Raw genomic sequence first — 21,453 nt, 5'->3', positions numbered from 1 at the left:
AGGGAAATATGAAGACTTATTCAGCCAAGAAAAATCATATTCCCCGAGGGCCTCGCCCGAGGGGAATATGATATTTCTTGGCTGAATAAGTCTTCATGTTTCCCGAACATTCATGCAATGAATTGTTTATTATACCGAAACAAGCAAAACCTTTGAAATAAACATAAACTTTCAAATTCGGCTCCGCTCTCTAATTCACACTATTGTTAACGTAAAGTTAAAACTATAAAACCCTTTGGTCAACACATTGTCATCAGTTTTGTGACGTAAACCAGGCTATTGTGACGTCTACTACTCTCGGGAGTTTTCGTTCAACGAACGAGAACTATATTGCGGGAAAATTCACTAGGTGTTCCGAAGAGGTGGAATATGACGAAAAGCGTGCCGACGACGGGAAATATGAAGTTTTACGGCCCGATCACGTGATAACCTAGAACCAATCAGATAAAGCGTTGTGTAGAATATTCATAATGAGGTATAATAAATTTTATTATTTTTATTCATGAATACGTACAAAAAACTTTTCTTTCAATAAAATCATCCTGTCGAAAACTACAACATAAAAAGCAAACAATCTATCGTTCAGTTACTAGACTACTACCAACTCATGCTACATGTACTAACTCACATATATAACTGTAGCATGGTTCAAAGGATTAGCGTCTCCATGAAATATTTCAATGAATATATGATTACATCGGTAAACTTCTTAGTACCTTGTGATAAAAGAATAGAATGTGAATTGCTCAATTATACATGATTATACACCAGTTGACTTATATGTTTCAAAATTATTTGTAATTTTGTTGGCCATAAGCTTGAGGTTGTCCGTAAGCTTGTTGTCCGTACGCCACAGTTGTAGGTGCTTGTTGTGCATAAACTGTTGGAGGAGGCAGTCGTCTTCTTCGATCTGTAAACAAGATGTTGTCATCGATATGAATCACGAGCAAAAAATTACAAGTGTTTTTATATTAATCCGATGATAACTATTTAACAATGTACAGCGCTAGGACTGATGTACTTACTGTAGCATATACAACCGACAATACAGCTGACGATCAGGACAACACCTCCAACGATAGGGCCCACAATAACCCTATCAGAAATATAATGATATTGTATAGACTGAGTTTGGGAAAATGTTTATAAAATGAAAGATTTATGATTTTTTTTATAGGTTACAATCACCAATTTCATATTAAGAACTAAAAATCATGCAAATATTTTATGCAAATATTGTTAATATTCTTTATATGTTACTTTATCGGGCTATCAGATTAGTAAGGTTGTCCACTCTTCATTCTAGCTATCGGATTTATAAGATTGTCCGCTTTTAATTTTTAACACTCTTTTTCTTTATGATAAATGTTTAAAATAAAGTCTTAACTTTATCTAATTGTACGTTAAAGACAATTTGAATTCTCTAATCTCTGATTTACACAGACATCTGAGGCATCTCCAAGTACTACATTTATCTTTCAATTCAACTATGTAAATTCAAGTGCTGCGGATGATCAGTCACAGCAAGTTTTCATTAAATCAAATAACAATGCCCTATTTCGATTGTGCGAAACAGATAAACAAATTTGGTCACAAGAGGTCACGCACTTACCCAATACTTATGCAGGTGGCGCCCCCGGTGCAGACGTACCCGTCCGGACAACAGTAAATAGATCCCGTGCAGCAATGATAACCAGTCAAAAGACAGTCGCTATCAGAGGTGCATGTAAAGTCACCTACAAATTGTCAAGACCTTTTATTTTACCAAAAGCTTTGACGTGTTGAATTCTGCTAGAAATCTTTTTTCCGCGTTCATAAAAAGTTAAATTTTAGTTGAATTTCTGAAACATAATTTAACATAACATTCCTCTAGATACCGGTATAGAGACTCTGCTAAAGTTGACGTTTCATGTAACATTTATACAAAATAAACACAATAAAGTGAGACTGATATAGTCGAATCACTTGATGATATATAAGCAGATTTTAACTTATAGCAATGGAAACGAAAAGAATAATGTTTTAATTTGAACAAGTTTGAATCTCTCCAGAAAATACAAGAACCAAAAAAAAAAAAAAAAAGGGAAAAACGCCTTCCGAAAAAATAAATTCATCTGGTTCAGTCAAATTAACAACATAAATGATCAATCCAAATAGATTAAACAATGAATAAATAATAAAATTGTCAAGTTGTGCATGTATGCCTAATATTTGAATTCTCATTCTCATTAATATTAATAATAAAAATTTCTATGTTTAATAACGATACATCTTTGTAAATGATCAAAAGGAATCGGGTTAATACATGTGTGAAAGAAGACTGTAGAGAAAATATGCTTGATCTTAGCAAATAGATATGCTTAGATCAAATTATGGTATTTTGTCAGTAATAAATATATCAAACATTGAGTGTAATCTTGAAAGAATCACTTTAAAAAATAGCTACAGTATATCTTTTGTTCCAAATTATTTGGAAATGAGTGTTAAAGAAAGCCATTTTCCAAAACCACAAAACGCTACGGAAAAAAATGATCTGTTAAAAATAAGATAATGCAATTTGCATGTCTGCTACTTACATCGTGATAATAAACAATGCTTTTCCTAATTAAATTATAAAAATAAAAAAAGCACAACAATGGACAAAAAAAAGTATCCATTGAAATTTTATACAATTTTTTTCATTGTTTTATTCAGTCTCTATTTAGACCTCTCATTATCAGCTCTCATGCCGATGCATCATCACAAACCATTGTTCATTTGATAGTTATGCATTTTATTTATTGATCAGTTTAAGATAAAAAAAATATGTTTTGACGAAAAATAGGTATTGCCCATTCAAATATATTATTAAAATGAATTAGTAATAGAAAAACTTTCATATTCATTTTATAGTATTAAAAAGCATATAGTACAAGTTGCTAAAACCAGAGTCCGAAAAATCTGACGTTTTTCTGGCTTTTTTACGATTTTGATATTTTACATGCCAGGAAAACGTCAGAACCGGCGCCATTACGAAAACCTGAAATTTCACCGTCTCCACTCGAAGTTGATTTTCTATACTTGGGAACCGAATTAGATGCCGAAATCACAATTTATCAATGACACAATGCTCCTAAACCTCACCAATATCGATGAATAGAAATTACCACTCCACATTCCGATTCAGAACTTGCACGATTTTAAAATGCACGAAATGAAAACAAATCTCAAAAGTCAGATAATATGTGTTCATCGGATTATGTTATTTCATAAACAGTACATAAAAACGATGTTGGTGAGTACTAAAGGTGTAGTACTATTGATAAAATGTGAATTCAGCATTTAATTCGGTTTACAAGTATCGAAAATCAACCTCTGAATGCCGCCTCCGGTTGGAGGCGGCGATTTCCCAGTTTTCGTAATGGCGCCGGTTCTGACGTTTTCCTGGCATGTAAAATATCAAAATCGTAAAAAAAAAAGCCAGAAAAACGTCAGATATTTCGGACTACTAAAACCAATACCTTGAACAATGGACACCATTAAAAATCCTAAAAGAAATAAAAGAACAGTGTTCGCCATGATCTCTTGACACAAACCTTTACGTTCGAATTATCTGTTTATCTCTACCTGGACTAAAGGTGTTATCAACTCATTACCCAAAATGTATTGTTATTGCGAAATATCTGTCACGAGATAATGCAACATAGATAGTAGCTGATCCCATCTAAAGTGATTCCAGAGGTCATTTTTTGTGATAAAATTAGTGACTTGTTTTTTCCATTGTCAACTTTCCTTATTGATACAACAACATAATCATCTGCATATTAGGTTTTGTGATATATTTTTAAGATATGCATGAGCATACTCTTTATGCATTTTTTTTAAAGCAGAAGCTAGCTACCGACAAATACGCTGATGTAACAATGGAAAAAATGTCTCTAACTCCAAAATTTTGAAACTTCTATGACAACTTTTAAATAATATTCAAAAATAGAAACCTAAAAGCGAAGATAAGGAGTCCTTTAAAAGTATTTTAATTTTTTTTTTACAACGGTGCATAAACACTGGTCAGCTAAACTGAAAACGGATTATAAGCGCATTATTGATGGGCATCACTTTTAATGTTTTTTGTCAAAAGGTAACTGAATATATATGAAAAGGTAATCTAGAAAAAAAATATCCATGAAAAATACGCTAATTTCATGTTTAATCCTACAGATTTGCATTTAACGTACTAGCTGTGTGTCACATGTCTAGAATGAAGAAAATGACATTAGTAAAGAAGCATATTTGAAATAAAGATTAAAACAAATTAAATGATGTTTTTGTTGTCTTCAATAAATGTGCTGAGAACAAGTTTATGCTGCTTTGAGAGGCCTCCAGAATAATGAACTTCCTTGGTTTTGAATTTCTTATCATCCAACAAAACTTAAATTATCAATAAATATGGCGGTTCCAAAATTATTCGGATCTTTGTACCGAGTTTCATTCAAAACATGTTTCTTATTATAACTTAGTACATGTACGACTTATTTCAAACTACTTCACTTCGAGAGATCGGAGTTCGATCCATCGAGAGTCACCTGTAAATTACTATTTGCTTAATAGAATTGCATGCATCTCTACATCTCATTGCAATTTTTATTGCATTAGTTAAGATATTCCAATATACAATGCAATAGCTACATCAAAATTTCTTCTGTTTTTCAGTAAGGGTAATACATTTATTTGTAAGGGATAGTAGTACATGGCGTTGATGATCTTGTAGTTGTAGTGGTGAACTGGAGATGAAATATTTGAAATATTTTAATGTCAACTTGATATAAACGTTAAATACATTATTATATCAGTAATTATGTACAGTAACTGATATTCACTTAGCATATTCAGTATCTTAATGTTTTGAAAATGAAAATCATTTTAACAGATAATTTACCCAATTGAACCAATACAGCAAATCCTTTCACGTTGACTGTCACATAAATTACTTTTGTAGTTTCCCGAGCATTTTCTAGTGATGTTTTGGCATGTACCGCCATCACTTATACAACGTGCATATGATCATGTATATATTGAAAAAAAATAAACAAGGAATTCAAGAAATATCAATCAGATCAATTTCTCATCCATGCCATTTGGTAAAAATATATTTTTTATTTGATCCCAACTGTGATGTTTTGGAGGTCAGTGTTTGTTCTGCTCCTTTTTTGTATTTTTTATGGGATTTTGAGCTTGAATACTGTTATTGTACATGCGCTAACCTAAATTCCTTAAGTGATAAGTGCAATGTGTCTTAAGTTTTCCTATAAAAGTTAGTTTTTAAAACGTAAAACCGGCCAAGAATATGGATTGCACATCCCTTCGTGCTAGCACATCAGTTATTGACAAAAAATGTGAAGGTATCGAATTGTGATTGATGTAAAATTTATCCATTAACATAATATATTCTTAAAGAGGCTATAAAACACGGATCTTAGGATTTCTATGTAGAATCTTAACCAAATATGGGAGGAGCAAGGACCCCTTGTTGACCCTTGCTTACGTCTTCTTCATCTATATCAATTGATCAAGTTGCCAAAACACTTTGTAATTCAAATGAAGAATAAACACAGGGTCCTATCATTTGGTATGAAAAAGGTCATATAAAAACTCTTACAGATAGGCCACATTTGCTGAAAAGGTCATACTTGTAATATATAGTCCACAGAGCATTTACTGGATGCCGACTTAAAACGAAGTTGTTGAAATTCCTGTAAAATGTTTCTACTCGCCAGATGTAGAATAAAAAACAATTAAATACCTTACTCATAAAGGACAATATCTTGATGACAGGTCTAATTTTAATTAGATTGCTAGGGACCAAAATTTTTATATTTTGGACGATGAACCATATCTCATCATAATTATTTTTCGTTTATCTGTTAACTTCCTAGGCGCAGACAACATGTTCAAAGAAATAAGTTTATACCCCCAAATAACGCTGTATTTAATCATAACACTGACCACAGATTATGTGAAAATATACAAAAATCATATATATCCAATAATAAGGACTTAAAACATACCTTTGTATTCTGGTGCTAATTAAAAAAACGTTCTAAAAATTTCTGAAATAAAATTTTGTTACAATATTAATTCTTAAGTATCTGAAACTTTCAGATGGCCAGACTCAATTTGATTAACAGTTTAAAAGTATACGTCTTATTTATTTAATAAATATAAAACTAATTTTAAATTTTACAACTGGGATAACTTTTCTACCAATAGATGGAAAAATACATATCAGGGATTGATGGTAACATAAAAATATACTGAAAAAGACCTGCAAAATGAAGATAACGAACGTAAATCGAAAGGGTACATATGTTTAGGAAGTAAATAGAAAATGTCATTTAATTTCCTTCTTCAAAGCAACAATATTGCCTTTGTTTGTAAGATTCATTATATAAATAATTATTGTATTTTAGAAGAATTTGGATTTAATTCTGCAGGTGGTAATCAATTACATCTGTACCTATACTCATAGTTCCCTTTCTAAGGAGGGAATTGATCAAAATCATATGTCAGTTTTAAATAATTTTAACATTCCAAAGAACCAAAATGAAATTGACCTAATACTGGATTCCAAAACTTCATAAGAATCCTTGTAAACAAAGACTCATATAGCGAGTTCTAGTAAATGTTTAACCAAGCATCTTTCGTTATATACTCCTCACTTAAATATAAACAGTAGGAGAAGGAGAAACTTCAAGAGTACTGTGCAACAAATATTGAAGAAGTGGTGTAAATCAGATGTAGATACTTAAAAATAAAAAAAAATACTTAAAAAAAAACTCTTGGACTGTTTGAAATCACCAAAATCAACTTACAACTTTTCAACTTTATGCACAACTATTCCCCACGATAGATTAAAGACTAGGGGCCAGTTTTACAAAAGGACTTATGACTTAAGAACAAATTCAATTCTTCATATAACATTTTTATTAACATTATATGATATATTTTAAACTTTTTAAAAGGAATTAGGTAAGATATTATTGTACAAACAATTTCAAAGAGAATTAATTTTGGTAAATTTAAGAATAATCTGAAGTTTTTCGTCTTAGTCGTAAGTTCTTTTGTAAAACGGGCCCCAGGCTTTTTGATATCATTGCCAGTTGTAGTTTCAATAAAATTGGAATACCTAAATTTACTTACCTTTGCATATATAGGTAATTTGGAAAATTTTGATTGTACACCCAAGTACTCTGAAGTTGATATTAAAAAGATTCTTCAGTTTCTGATAGACAATATCTATGTGGTTTTTGGAGACCAGGTCTTCAAACAATCTATTGTAATTCTCATGGGTACCAATTGCGCCCCGCTATTAGCACAACTATATTTGTATTCATATGAAGCAGAGTTTGTGCAAAATTTTTTGCGTGAAAAGAAGAAAACACTTGTGTGGCCTTCAACTCAACATTGAGAAATATCAACGATAGACGTATTGTAAATCAACAAAGGTAATTTCTATTCCTACGTCTAGACGATATATAAATTGGTGAGCTTCAGATAAAAGATACCACAGATTCTGACACATGTACATCTGTTTCATACTTGGATATTTTACTTGAAAAAGACGTAAATGGTAATCTGACAACCAAGGTCTATGATAAACGTGATGCCTTTAACTATTCAGTTTTCAACTTCCCTTACTTATGCAGCAATATACACCAACTTCATCACCTGCATACGGAGTTTACATATCTAAGATGATTTGGTACGCAAGAGCATGCTCTACGTATTAACAATTTTTAAAACGAGGTAAATTATTATGATATTGACAAACAAGTTTATGTAACAGGATTTTCAGATGTAGCCTTCAAAGTCATCATTTTATAAGTTCAATGGTCGATACAATGACCTTGTCAGCAAAAACAATTTATCATTGAGACAAATGCTGACTGTCTTTTTCATGCTAATTGTAGTCCATATTGACAAGGGGCATATGGCTGGTGTGACCGTTAGGCAGGAACTTCTCACTCCTCCATGGCAACTGTATCCAACTCCAATGTTTTGGAGGTCTTTGTTTGCTCTGCCCCTATTTTGTATCGTTTCAGGACTTTTGATATTGAATACTAGTAGTGTTCGTTACATCCATATAATTAACTTTGAGGTACTGGAAATATGTTCATGGTATTACTTGTCTTTTACATACTCTCCCGTTGTGCAGTTTCACTTGCAAGCAAGGTCATTATACTTTAACTTAAAATTTTTGAAACTCTTATTTTGAACGACATCGTTCGAAATTCTATAATTTCAACTTATTTGTCAGTAATCTGCATTGGTTACAAAGAAAATTACCATATTTAGAACATTATTTAAAAAACATTTTGACCGACATAAACACCTATGTTGGGGGATAGTATACGTACGGTAGTACTTATAAATATAAGGAATGTTGACGATAGAAAAGTTGAAGACATTCCACTTCTAATACAGTTAGGTGCTTATTCAACTTCCCTCTTTAATGCCCAATATGACGTGAAATGCTTAAAATAAACTCCCCTTTTATTTACTGCCTAATATGACGTTAAATACTTGAAAAAAAAAACTTTTGAAGACTTTTAAATGTACTTTTCACTTCAGGAAATATAAAGAAACTTGCCTATCTGATTTTTTACATAATATGTGTCTGATACTCTGATACTAGCATATGAAATTTACAACTTTGGCCGATAGGCAAGCTTATGCTCTATGATTTCTGGAACAAAAGGTGCTGTGAAATTAATGAAAATGAACAAAAATTCGAAAATTTACATAATTTTTTGACCTTCCTGTGACCTCTGTTTATCCCATAACTTAGAACAATGTTCATTTTGTGACAAAGGTAACAACAGATTTTTGTTGAACTACTATTGCAAACATGTAATTCTATACTACACTCCAAACCAGGATCAAAAGGGAGCCTATCTTGTCCTTTACGGTCCTTCTTCGAATGTTTTATCATTTCCTATAATGAAATGAAATACAAACTAAGCGGTAAAACAAAATTCAAACAGTTACATTAAATCAATTGAACATTAATATACTTAAATCCGAACTAATAAAAATCCAGCCGTGAAACTTTAAATGAATTAGGCTGTCAATAAGGAGTATAAAATAAAATAAAAAATTTTCTAATGTTGCAAAGAAATGAAAATGATACAATTTTTTTGTTAGATAATTCATGGACAATTGCGCACACAGTTGGTCAACATTATAGCACAGCTACTCAGACAGGTGAGACGAAAAATGTCATTATCATAGTGACCGCTGTTGCAGGAATTTGCACAGATGGTGTGGGAATCGTCACATCGACATGAACAGGTGCTTGTGAAGTAAACCTGGCAACCATTTGCAAGAAAGAATAAGGCAAATACCAACAGCAAACGGATGAACATTTTTCTTCAATTATAACTTTCTACAAACGAAAATACTGAGTAAAGATATTATAATGATAATTATGAATATACTAGTATCCACAGTTGTCCAAAACAAATCTTATTATTTTTTTTGTTTTGGAAGACTTTTAAATTGATGATTAATTTATATAAGAATAATAATTCTCGTTAATCAATATGACAATTTAATTATGTAAATTGTACAAAATTTTTAAAGACATTTTGAACTTTTTCAAACATTTACGATTGTCTTAATCCTACACATTATTATTACAATCTATAAAGAAAGTTGCTGTAATTAATTATCTGATCATGAAGCCAACAGATCTAGCTCAAAATGATTATCAGTTAGGATGAAAAAAATCTTTTATATTATTTAACACTGTGACGGCAGACGGGAGTGGAAAAGATAAGTCTCATCATTTAAAGTACATGCTCTACCCATTCGTTAACTTTACAGTTTTGTCCATGTTCTACATACATGTATATATATTTAAGTCAGCTGTACTTAATGGTTCCTTAAAGTGGTTAAAAAGTCTGCTATAGAGTCGCGAAGTAAGGAGTTGATCCTTGAGGGGTTTAAATCTCACTATGGGACGGGGAGACCAGTCCTTCGGAGGCCGTATAAACCGAAGCCCCATGTCGCAGTAGGTACTGGCAGGAGCAGGATCCCTCCTTACTAAATGATCCTGAGTACCGAGCATAGGAGAAAAAATTTGCAACTCTCCACCGTCAATTGGTGGCGTCTCCATATGAGTGAAAATTCTCTTGAGGGGGGCGTAAAACAATATACAATCAATCAATCAATCGTATCAATGTCAATAGGATTTTTTCATTAAATGTGTAAAGTTTATGCCAGTAATTTTTCTACAATTTATCAAATCCTTTTCAATGAATAAAAAACTACTTATTTGTCTCGTCCATTGCATTCCTTCCATTTTTATTAGTTGTACGACATATTGCAAAGTATTACCATTTGTTTAAAAAGCCATAAAATACACATCTTCATCTTATTTGAATTATTATTGCATATGTTTCGATATTCAAAACATTTAACAATGAAATAACCACATTAGCATTTTATTTCTGATCTTCAGTAAAGGTAATACATCTATTTGTAATGGGTAGTGAACCATGGCTTCCACGTTGTTTTAGCTGTAGTGGTGAACTGGAAATGAAATATTTGAAATATCTAACTCTGGAATTCATAAAATTAAAAGAAAAATTAGTTCTACAGTATTTGAGTACACTAAAGAACATTATATTCATTTCTTATATTCAGTATCTTAATCGTTTGAAAATTATTCTAGCTGATATATTACCCATGAACCAACACAGCACATCCTTTCACGTGGTCCGTCACATAAATTACTTATGTAGTTTCCAAAGCAATTTCTGGCTATGTTTTGGCATGTTCCGCCTTCACTTATACAACGTGCATCTGATCCTTTATATATTGTAAAAAAATGAAACAAGAAATCCACGAAATACCAACCAGATAGTCAATTTCTCATCCATGCCATTTGGAAATAATATATTTTTAATTTTGATCTCATATGTGATGGTTTGGACGTCCTTGTTTGCTCTGCTCCTATTTTGTGGACTTTTGAGCTTAAATACTGTAATTGTACATGTGCTTTACTAAATTCCATGAGTGTTAAGTGTAATGTGCATTAGGTTTTGCTATAAAAGTTAGTTTCCAAAACTTAAAATCGGGCAAGGATATGGTTTGCACACCCCTTTTCGCTACCACATCAGTTCCTAATAATAAAAAAGATAAGGGTATCAAACAGTGATTGTCGTTTAATAATACAAATTCGTGTAGGGGGCATAAAATACAGACCTTGGAATTTCCAGTTAGATTCAGTTTTATAGGTAGGAGGAGTAAGAAACCATTTTTAAGATCAATTGGACGAAACACTTTGTAGCCAAATTAAGAATAATACAAAGTCCTCTCGATTAGTATGAAAAGGGTCAGGTAAAGACGTTTCACCGACAGGTTATATAAGAGAGGTTTAGTTACACGTTTTGCGACGAACTTGTACGGATGACGTCATCAATTGTTGTGTTCTTCGACATCATGACGTCAAATCTGACGTGTACTACAAGTTTAGAACGTGTAATACACTGTCTACACGTACAACGTAAACGGGTAAAGTTATGGATTAAATTCTTTATTTTTTTGATTCAGTTGATAGATTTTTATGCAATAAAACAAGAACACTTGTCTACCTAAAAAAATGCTGAATGATGATTCGACGATTCCATCAAAGTATTTGTATTTTTATCATTGAAAAGTTAAAACTCAAACTCTGATACCAAACAGCAAGTTTGTTTTGTATGCAGGATTCATTTGAAGAAAAACCCGGTGATTTTTTCCCTTTATATTATTTTTTTTTGTTAAAACCTCTTTATATTCTCTTTATATTCTTTATTCTTTTTAAATAAATATTTTCTATTAGTCCTATATAAGATCCACAGGCACTATTGACATGACAAAAATACAATATAACCTCTCGCCTATATGTGTAACGTCAAGTGCCTGTGGAGATTGTATTTGACTATTTTTTTCCCTTTTTTACTAGCACTTGTAAAGATCTAGAGCAGACGCGTATTTAAAAAATGAGAAAATGGGGGGGGGGGTCTGATTTTGGTTTTACCAATGTATTGATGTATTAAATTTTATTACATGCCCCCTCTCTAGACGTTATATAATGATTGAGCCCTCACATTTTATCCTTTTCAAAAGGTTTTCTGTTGGACCCCCCCCTCCTCCTCCACAAAGAGCAAAATGTGGTTTTTATTTTATTATTAATTAAATATTTTTTATGATTGCCTCGATTTTTTAAAGTGATGCAGAATTATAAACTTGTCCTGTAGAGATACTAGGAAAATATATTTAAAGTGCTTCACTGCAGTGAGATGACAATACAAATAATATTAATTTTTCATAATTTATATCTTATAATCTATGACTAGAATAAGTATAAATTCCAATTCACAGTTGATATGTTTAAATTAAAAATAATAAATACAATGCCGTTCAATTAATTAACTGTACCCCCCACTAACGACATTTGCATACCTACACGTTTACGTATAACTAAATCATGTTATTGACGTTGACGTCAAGTATAACGTGTACGTCAAAGTTTCGCGTACACGTTGTTACGTTACTTGTAACTAAACCTCTCTATACTCACAGTCACAGGTACTTGTGGACAGCCCCCCCCCCCCAACCGATATTCAACCCCGGGGCTTATTGGACATTTTTCAAAAAAAAAAATTATATATATTACACTTATTCATCATGTGTACGATATGAAAAAATCGTCAAAACAATCGCTCCACAAAAAAAAATACCCATCTATACATTATAACCTTATAATGTATAGTAGGGTATTTATTAATTATATTTAACTTTTAAATCGTGCTAGTCTACCAGGTACAACATACGCAGCCCGATTTCTACCATGCATTAGTTTATCAATGTCTTTATTTGAGCGAAATAAATATTCTTGGGCATTTTTAAATGCCTGTTTTTTTTTCAGAAACTGAGGTCGAAATTTTTCTAACTTTGCGTAATATAGTTACCCTCAGCGAAATCACGTGATAAGCGCAGCACTAATTATCATTCAAGAAGAGGGGGCGAATCTACGCAGACGCGTTTTCCGAGACAAGGAAGGTAAATATGATTTTCTTCTTTTGTATTAGAACCATGGTGGTTCTGGCCGTGGTGGCCCAGGGATTTGCCGTGGTGGCTTATTGTATTGCCAAGGTGGCAAAAAGAAAAAAAAAAAAAAAAAAAAGACTATAATAAATTTTGCATAATACATTGGAATACATTGTGGTATATGGCATAAGTTCGTATTTGGAATGGTATAGTGCTTAGCGGGCACACATGGTCAATATATAGCCGGGTGTCAGAAAGACAAATTGGTGGACGGCAGCACGATTTTACTGCATGTACGCATAAACTTTGTCACTCAGAACAAGATATAGGTACATTAAGACGTCACATTTTGGTTTATCATATTTTGCTAGAGATGATTAGTTCAGTTTCGTTAGATGATGTTATTTTCTAGAGAGATGATTAGTTCAGTTTTGTTGGAGGATGTTAAAAAGTATGTGAATTTGTACACAATACAAGATTTTCCTTTGAGGTGTCAAGTTTCGATTCTCGACTTGTAGATTAGACGCTGGAATAATCTAGGCTGTCTGACTCTGGTGTGCGCAAAGGTCAATTGAGTTTGGCCGGTCAAGCTGGAATTAATTAAGACTGGTCGATGCTTTAATTGTAATTGATATTCTGAGGAGCCATTTGGTTTAAGCATTAAGATGCTCGATTGGGTTATCTTTTGCTGCCCTAGGTGTCAGACATAATCTAATGTAGCGTTGTCCCTGCGCGTTGAAAAAAAAAAAGTTTATATATATTTGTTTGCATTTTTCTACATCTTATTTTAGAGAACTTTTTTAAAGTTTAAAGGAACTTACAAGGAAAATAGATAATCCACATATAAATAAACCTTAATTAGATTAATGTCAGTGTATGCATTTAATTGTGATAGATTTTCAAACCCCTCTTCAGTCTTACCAGGTAATGGTTGTACTGGTGAGCGATGGTTATAAACATATTTGATTTATTTATACTTTTAGAATAACTTGAAATGCCTCCTCCACCCATTCTGAAACGACGCCATACGTTGGTCGGAAAGAACATCTTACCGGTCGTAAAAAAGGTCAAGAATTATGCCGGCCAACGGCTCAATTTTGCCAAACTAAAATCTACTATGCCTATTGAAGAACTGTCTGAGGGTGAATTGGCCCAGAAGTTTAAGGATCTAACCAGCGAAAAGGCCTGCGATATCCTGGAGATGGCCGCAAAGGAGATATCAGCGGAAAATCTCAGGGTTCTACTACATTTTACGATCCTCCACGCGAACGAAACTGGAGCCCCGGACGGACAACAGTTGACAGGGAATAAGGTAATTTAATACCTGACAGGGATATTGCTCTAAAACAGAAATGGAATTCTCAGTACTTAGAACAACCATAAGAAATATAATGCTATTTTGGATAGTTATACCTATTAATAGTAATAACATGAATAATATTTTGTATTATATTATGTAGAAGATAGATTTTATGACATATGGGGTCTTCTTCAGGATGAAGATGGCGAAGACGAGGACGAAGGAGAGGAAACGGTGAAACCAAAGAAAAAGAAGAAAGCCAACGACAAAGAGGAGGACCTGCAAGGCTTAAAACAAAAGGTACGCCTTATTGCTTCACAGAATAAACCAAGCGAAGCTCTTCTGCTCCTAACTTTAGAAGAATTAGCTGCAAAAGCTAAATCCTTGAATCACGAGGATGCTGATACGTTTGAGGAACTGGCAAGACAGGCGACGAGAAACCAAGGGAAAATTAATATAGTGTCACTTGCGTTGACCGTATTAGGTGGTAAAGCGTCTGATATTATAACTAAAGCTCTGTCGAAATGCATGAAAGAGAAAGAACAGGAAAAGGACGAAACCCAGCAGAATAAGACGAAGCAGGAATGGCAGTCCCCCTTAGCAAATGCATATCAGTATCAGCCGAATCCGATGCCGTACTTTTACCCAACATATGGTTACCCCTACGCCTACAATGGAATGCGCCAGCATAGACCTTCCTATGGGCGGAGACAGCAATCTACTATTAGTTCACCCCGACAGCTTGGGCCGTGTCTGTTCTGTGATGGAATGGGGCACCTGATAAAGGACTGCGCGAAATTGAAAGCTATGAAACAACAGAAATAAAATGTACATTTTCGTTGAATTGAATATGTGTTGCACGACTACTCTTTGGATTTAGCGGAACGTATTCAATTTATTTCAGAAAACATGTTAAGTACCAATTTTCAAGAAGTTTGTGGGAGCTTATTGTTTGATAGCAAGTGACTTTAAATATCAACTTTATGTTTTTTAGTTAGTTTTGTCAAGTTAACTGGTTTTACTTCGCCTGATCTTGTATTGAATTAGGATAGTGTTTATGTGTATAAGCCTTTCTTTCAAATAAACTACATATATGATGAAATCAAAATAAAGGAAAATAAAGACTGGTTACTTCATACACATGTATATCATTATCTGCAAGGTTCCTATGATCAGTCCGGAGATACTAATTCTCTAGTGAGTAAATCACGAGGACTGTGACTTGGGGCCTTGTTTCCTCCGAACTTGTCCTAGGGGTTCATGCTGAATTTTGTGTCTTACCTACTTTCAGAATGTAATGGTTGAATTAACATCAACTGGACAGCTGCCTGCATGGGAACAGAATATTGAATTTGACGCAGCAGCGATAGTAAGACAGGTACGGCATGATCCCGTATGGATAACTTCTGGGGGAAACGTGCCTCAAGACACAGTCTTTCCATCCGCAGAGGATGTAGCTAGGGGGGGATGTCCCAATCAATTCCACTCACAACTACCTATACGAGATCCCGAGTACTTTGTAGCTGGTCAGTTACATAATTACCTTGATAATTGGCAGACCATTTTAGAAGCAAATGATACAAATGACAAATTACATATAGAGAATTGGATTCGAAATAAAATCGACGTCAGCGATTTTTTCCAACACTTCAAAGGGAATTTTAAGGGACATGCATATGATTCAGGTTTCCCAATTAAGCGCCATTTTGTAAATGCCCAAGCATGTAAAAACTTCGCTGAATTTATCAAGAGGGAAATTGCTGAGAGATTAAGAAATGGTTCACTGCGCTTGTTAGGGAGACTCGGAGAATGTGAAATGCCGCGGGTTATTATGCCCCTCCTTGTAGAACCTACTAAACCTCGTCTTTGTCATGACGAACGTTATCTTAATCTGTGGATGAAAGATACACCCTTCAAGCTTGACACACTTAAGGACGTTCATCGCGTGGTTGGTTTAAATGCTACTATGATTTGTTGCGATGAAAAATCAGGCTATGATCATGTTTCTCTAGCATACACATCTCAGACTTATTTTGGATTACAGTTTGCAGGATGGGTGTTTACATATACGACCCTTCCCTTTGGATGGAAGACATCTCCGTTTATTTACCAGACAATTGGAATGCAAATCACAACATATCTTAGGCATTTAAACATTGATAACATTCAATATATTGACGACCGTCTTGTTATTTCTTCGACTTCTTATCGCGACAAGACCAGGGGGCCTCATGAACAAGTCTACATCATTCTTCAAATCCTTACAAGACTCGGATATACTTTAGCTTTAAAGAAGTGCCAGCTGACCCCGTCAACCAGCGTCAAATATTTGGGGTTTGTTATCGACTCGGCGAAACAAGCATATATCTTACCAACGGAGAAAAAAGAGAAATTCAAAATTCTAAGAGAAAGTATTCTCCACTCACAAATAACTGATCTCACCACACTCCAGCGATTTGCAGGAAAATGCATTTCAATGCACTTGGCCGTACCGGCATCAAAACTGTATACGCGCGAAATTAATAAAACAATTTCCTTTTGCCAAAAAAAACAGTAAATCTATCCAAATTTCACAAGAACTTCGTGCTGAAATAGAACATTGGAGATTTCTTGATAATTGGGAGGGTCACGTAAAATGGAGACCAGAGAGTCACTACCAACTTCACCTTGCTACAGATGCTTCCTCCTTCCGTTATGGTGTATCCCTGTTGTCGGGAGAAGATAAAGGAACCTCGTTTGGTGATTTCTGGCATAAGGATGACACTAGGCCTATCCATCTTAAGGAAGCAGAAGCGGTTTTGAAAGCCTTGTTGTCTCTTGGAGCTGAAATTCAGGACCATCGCGTGGACCTCCTTACTGACAACCAAGCGGTTAAGTTTGCATGGCAAAATCAAGGAGGTAAAGACAGGCAATTGAATAGAATTATGAAACAGATATTTCAACTAGTATTTGAAAAGAATATCGATTTGCAAATGCAGTATGTACCATCTGCGCTAAATCCAGCTGATCGACCGTCCAGGGATGTTGACATGATGGAAACTACTCTGAGCCGTCCCTCTTCCCTCAAGGTGGAGAGCATTTTGGGTCCTCACTCCGTCGATCTGATGGCTTCCGAGTCCAATGTACATCATTCTATTGAGGGTGTTCCCTTAAAATACTTTTCTAAATACAAAACCCCGACAACATCGGGAGTAAATGTCTTTGCTCAAGATCTATCTCTGGAACCTAATCCATATGTCTTTCCCCCGTTTGCATTGATATTCCCTGTTTTGAAACACTTACACGAGCAAAGGGTTAAGAATTGTACATTTATTGCACCAATATTTAGCCCTATTCCCGTTTGGCAACCGTTTTTGAACCAAAACTGTGTGACTTCATTAACTATTGGGGAAAAGGGTGAACGGGGCATTTTATGTTTTCCGAGTAAGAAAGGATATATTGTGGACAATAATGGATTAAAATGAAAACTAATGGCTTACCGTTTATCATTTGACTAACACTTGGAATTCTCTTTACAGAATGCGGAAGGCATTGATCTTATCGACTTGACTTCCATCGATGAAAGGATAAATCAACTGGACGAGAAAATGATGAAGTCTACTGCTTATAAGAAATGTACAAGACTGCGTGAGAAATTAGAATTATTCCTTTCTAAACTTCCACATCGACCTAAACTTCGGAACTTGACTCCAACAGATTTGCGTCGTTTCCTTGTGTGGTGCGATTTATCAGGTAAAACGCAAGTTCATTCATTGGACTGCAAATTTATAGGCAACATCGGAGAACAGCCATGCGCCTGTAAAAAAGGCTTATCATCAAATACTCTTGCTGGCATGATTACAAATTTGAAAAATATTCTAGCGTCAGAGGGTAAAAGTGAATCTTGGGATGAAGCAACTCAGGAAGGCAATGCGGCATGTTCAATACTTATAAAACAGCACCTGAAAATTGTGAAAGAAGAGCAAGCAAAGGCCAGAGTTCTACCCAAGCAAGCAAAACCTATGTTTATCCGGAAATTAAATTCTATTGCGACTTATATACAGAATAGACTAGACTCATTTGACTGTTTCTTAACTCTCCGAGAAAAGTTTACTCTGCTTAGAGATCAAGCGATGTTCAAGCTTCAATTTTTCGCGGGTGATAGAGCCTCTGATATGTCGAATTTTCTGACTCAAGATATAAAATCTTTATCCGATAACTCGGGATTTATGGTAAGGCATACTTTCGGGAAAACTTTAAGGGGAGGTGATGGGAAGACAAACAATTTTGTGATAAAGAGATTTTCAGATAGTTTAACGTGCCCAATTGCTGGTTTAGAAAGCTACCTGTCAGGATCAAAATCTTTAGGAATTGATTTGGAAACTGGTTACTTATTCCGGACTGTCACAGAAAATGGCGTTGTGCTGAATACACCTCTTTCTTACTCATCCATCTATGAAAGGCTTAAAACGTACCTTAGAATTTTGGGCTTAGATGAAGGAGAAACTCCGCACAGTTTACGGGCAGGATGTGCAGTGACACTAGCATTATCAGATGCTGATTGTGAACAATTAAAGTCTCATATCGGATGGTCTGACTCAAAAACAGCAGATTACTATAGCAGGGCAACGAGAATTAGAGATGCTACTGAAACGGCTTCAACCTTAGCGGAAGCGTCCAGGTCCCACAATGCGGAAACTACTTTTAATGACAACTGTGAGTTTTCACAACTACGACCTATTCTATGATCCTACTTATCAAATCAGATCAATTTTGTGTTCTTCTTTTTAAGAGTGTTGGGAAGAAAAGGTATGTGAGTTATTGTCTTGTGAACAATAAACATATTCATTGCAAGTGATTAGATTTGTGTTATTATTTATTACAAATCCCAGTACTTAGCAATTAAGGGGCTGCAGTATTCAGAGTGATTATGCTGAGGATATGCAATTACCCTCAGCGAAATCACGTGATAAGCGCAGCACTAATTATCATTCAAGAAGAGGGGGCGAACCTTAAGTATACGAATAATACGAGACGGGTATACGTCCTCAATAGTTCCAAATAAACGGGTAATTCCTAAAAGATTTCCCCGCCTTCCCGCCCTATTTCTTAATCAAAACTCTGTAACTGCAACTCCACCAGACTTGTGTTATTATTTAATACAAATCCCAGTACTTAGCAATTAAGGGGCTGCAGTATTCAGAGTGATTATGCTGAGGATATGCAATAACCCTTAGACCCCTGTTTAAGGAACTGTCTTCATGCTTTTAAAACACATGAGCCCGAAAAGTTGTTATGTAGTGAAAATTTGCACATGTATAGCTCTCCTTTTACTTTATTTTGAGAATTTCCAGCATTAACAATAAAAATATGTGCTTTCAGTCATTTTTGAGGAAGTACAGGCATCACATCCGGAAAAAAAGAGAAATATTACTCCGACATTTTAGTACAATACTTATGATTTACAGGTAAAAAAAACTTAGAAACCCAATACTTTTATTAAAAATGCTTATTCATGGTTTCTGTTAAGAGGGTTAAAATCAACTTCCGGTAATTGTATGAAAATCATTCAACAGTTTAATAACTGATTTGGCAAAGTAAAAGATGTCCTAACTTTTTTGGTACATAATAACACCCCGTATATATAATTTTCAACCAAAAGTTAGGGTGTTGAATTTCTATTGACTGTGAGTATATTTGCTACCAAGGTCAAGATAGAGAATTTATAAAATGCCGATTTCATACATGTATGAGGTTGTTGAAATTTCTGTAAAATGCAAGAGAAGATTGAAAGTAGAATAAAATAATTTAAAATAGCTTTCTCATTAAAAACGGTATCTACTTTTATTATTTTTTTTTTCTAAAGGTGTTAAATAAAGAGTTTGTCAAGGTGAGATGGGTGATGAGGGTAGGGGTTTCGCCATTCCTTTCTTAAACACCAAATTTGGACGTTGAAATAGCTCTTTTTATCGTTTTTATTAACTGCATAGCTAAATACAATGTATTTATATCGCTTTATATGCGGTTCCGTATATTTTCCAGGTGTAAAAGTTAACCGTCGATTGTAAAAGCCGGTGATTGTTGCAAAAGTCCCATAGCAGCCTCATGTGTTCATTTGCCAATAAAAGAAATATGTAGGTTCAGTTGAATTATTTAAGTATTTGTTTAAGTATGCGTAATCTATACACGTATTTTATTGTAATCTCAAATCCAACTGAGTTATTAATTTTGATGAATATTTATGATCACCATATCATAATAAATAAAATAAATTTTATTTTACAATTAAAAAAGAATCTACTTACCATGTGCTAATACCAGATGACTGTTGACCAAGAAAATAACCAAAACGAAAATTGCAATTTTTTCGTTTAAGCAATACATAACCTTAACCCCGATGATTAAAACTGTGATGATTGTGCATGTTTGTTTATTTATATGCTTACATTATGCACTTTTAAAATTCAGCGTCGGACAATTACGCAATTCTTTTAACAACTGTCACATAGAATAACAATGATTCACAGTATTTTTTGCGATCTAGAATATGCCTGTAGTGGTGTACGTGATAAATGGCCATTACCTGAAATTCATGTTGTACACTTCCTGTTTTAAATACATACATTCGTTATTTATTCAAAATTGAACGTTCTGAACAAATAATTGTTTCATCTTGAATAATTAAAACAGTCTCTAATAAAAAAAAAATTTCGTGATAGAATGTGTATTTGTATCATTCCTCAGTTATTTATTATTCAATTATTTATGTACAAATCAGAATTAAAACAGATAATAAAAAATATATAAGCTTCAATCTCCCAAATATCACCATTTATTATATGTACACTATTTTCGCATAAGCCTTTCGAAATTTTTATATGCAAATCAGTGTTTAAAAGTTCTTACATTAAAATTGTAAAGAAAAAGTTAAGAAATTTCAGTTATACCAGTAGAGGCGTTAATTCAAGTCTCAGAAGAGCATCATTTCACCAGGACACAATTAGAAACAAATAACCCTTCCTACACCCTTCCCTCAAACCTATATAGTTAATTGTATTGCAATCCATACAAAAGTCTTTGATAGTTATCTTCAACATATA

General features: G+C 33.9%; 2 protein-coding genes across 4 annotated transcripts; one reads left to right on the top strand and one right to left on the bottom strand.

Annotated features, from left to right (window-relative positions):
* Window positions 1-623: 623 nt before the first annotated feature.
* Window positions 624-20,780, bottom strand: LOC134264718 (uncharacterized). Of its 3 annotated transcripts, XM_062746982.1 has the most exons (5): window positions 20,659-20,780; window positions 10,724-10,848; window positions 1,613-1,736; window positions 1,026-1,096; window positions 624-910 (listed from the first exon to the last, which is right to left on the bottom strand). In XM_062746982.1, the coding sequence occupies exons 2-5, from the start codon at window positions 10,725-10,727 to the stop codon at window positions 792-794; spliced, it is 318 nt and encodes a 105-aa protein (XP_062602966.1). In that variant the 5' UTR covers window positions 10,728-10,848; window positions 20,659-20,780; the 3' UTR covers window positions 624-791. The 3 variants fall into 3 exon arrangements, 2 of the variants coding, with proteins under 2 accessions (XP_062602966.1, XP_062602965.1); XM_062746981.1 differs by lacking the exons at window positions 10,724-10,848; window positions 20,659-20,780 and adding an exon at window positions 3,501-3,642; XR_009991600.1 differs by lacking the exons at window positions 624-910; window positions 1,026-1,096; window positions 1,613-1,736 and adding an exon at window positions 10,406-10,569 and having other exon boundaries at window positions 20,659-20,772.
* LOC134264730 (uncharacterized) lies at window positions 12,992-19,266 on the top strand. Its single transcript, XM_062746991.1, has 4 exons — window positions 12,992-13,086; window positions 14,058-14,386; window positions 14,570-14,674; window positions 17,893-19,266. The coding sequence occupies exons 2-4, from the start codon at window positions 14,069-14,071 to the stop codon at window positions 19,099-19,101; spliced, it is 1,632 nt and encodes a 543-aa protein (XP_062602975.1). The 5' UTR covers window positions 12,992-13,086; window positions 14,058-14,068; the 3' UTR covers window positions 19,102-19,266.
* Window positions 20,781-21,453: the final 673 nt, after the last annotated feature.

Source organism: Saccostrea cucullata, unplaced genomic scaffold (assembly GCF_032062105.1).
Source record: "Saccostrea cucullata isolate Sc308-1 unplaced genomic scaffold, CSIRO_AGI_Scuc_v1 ctg3161, whole genome shotgun sequence".
In the NCBI taxonomy this organism is placed as follows: domain Eukaryota; kingdom Metazoa; phylum Mollusca; class Bivalvia; order Ostreida; family Ostreidae; genus Saccostrea; species Saccostrea cuccullata.
This window is presented reverse-complemented; position numbering and strand designations above follow the sequence as displayed.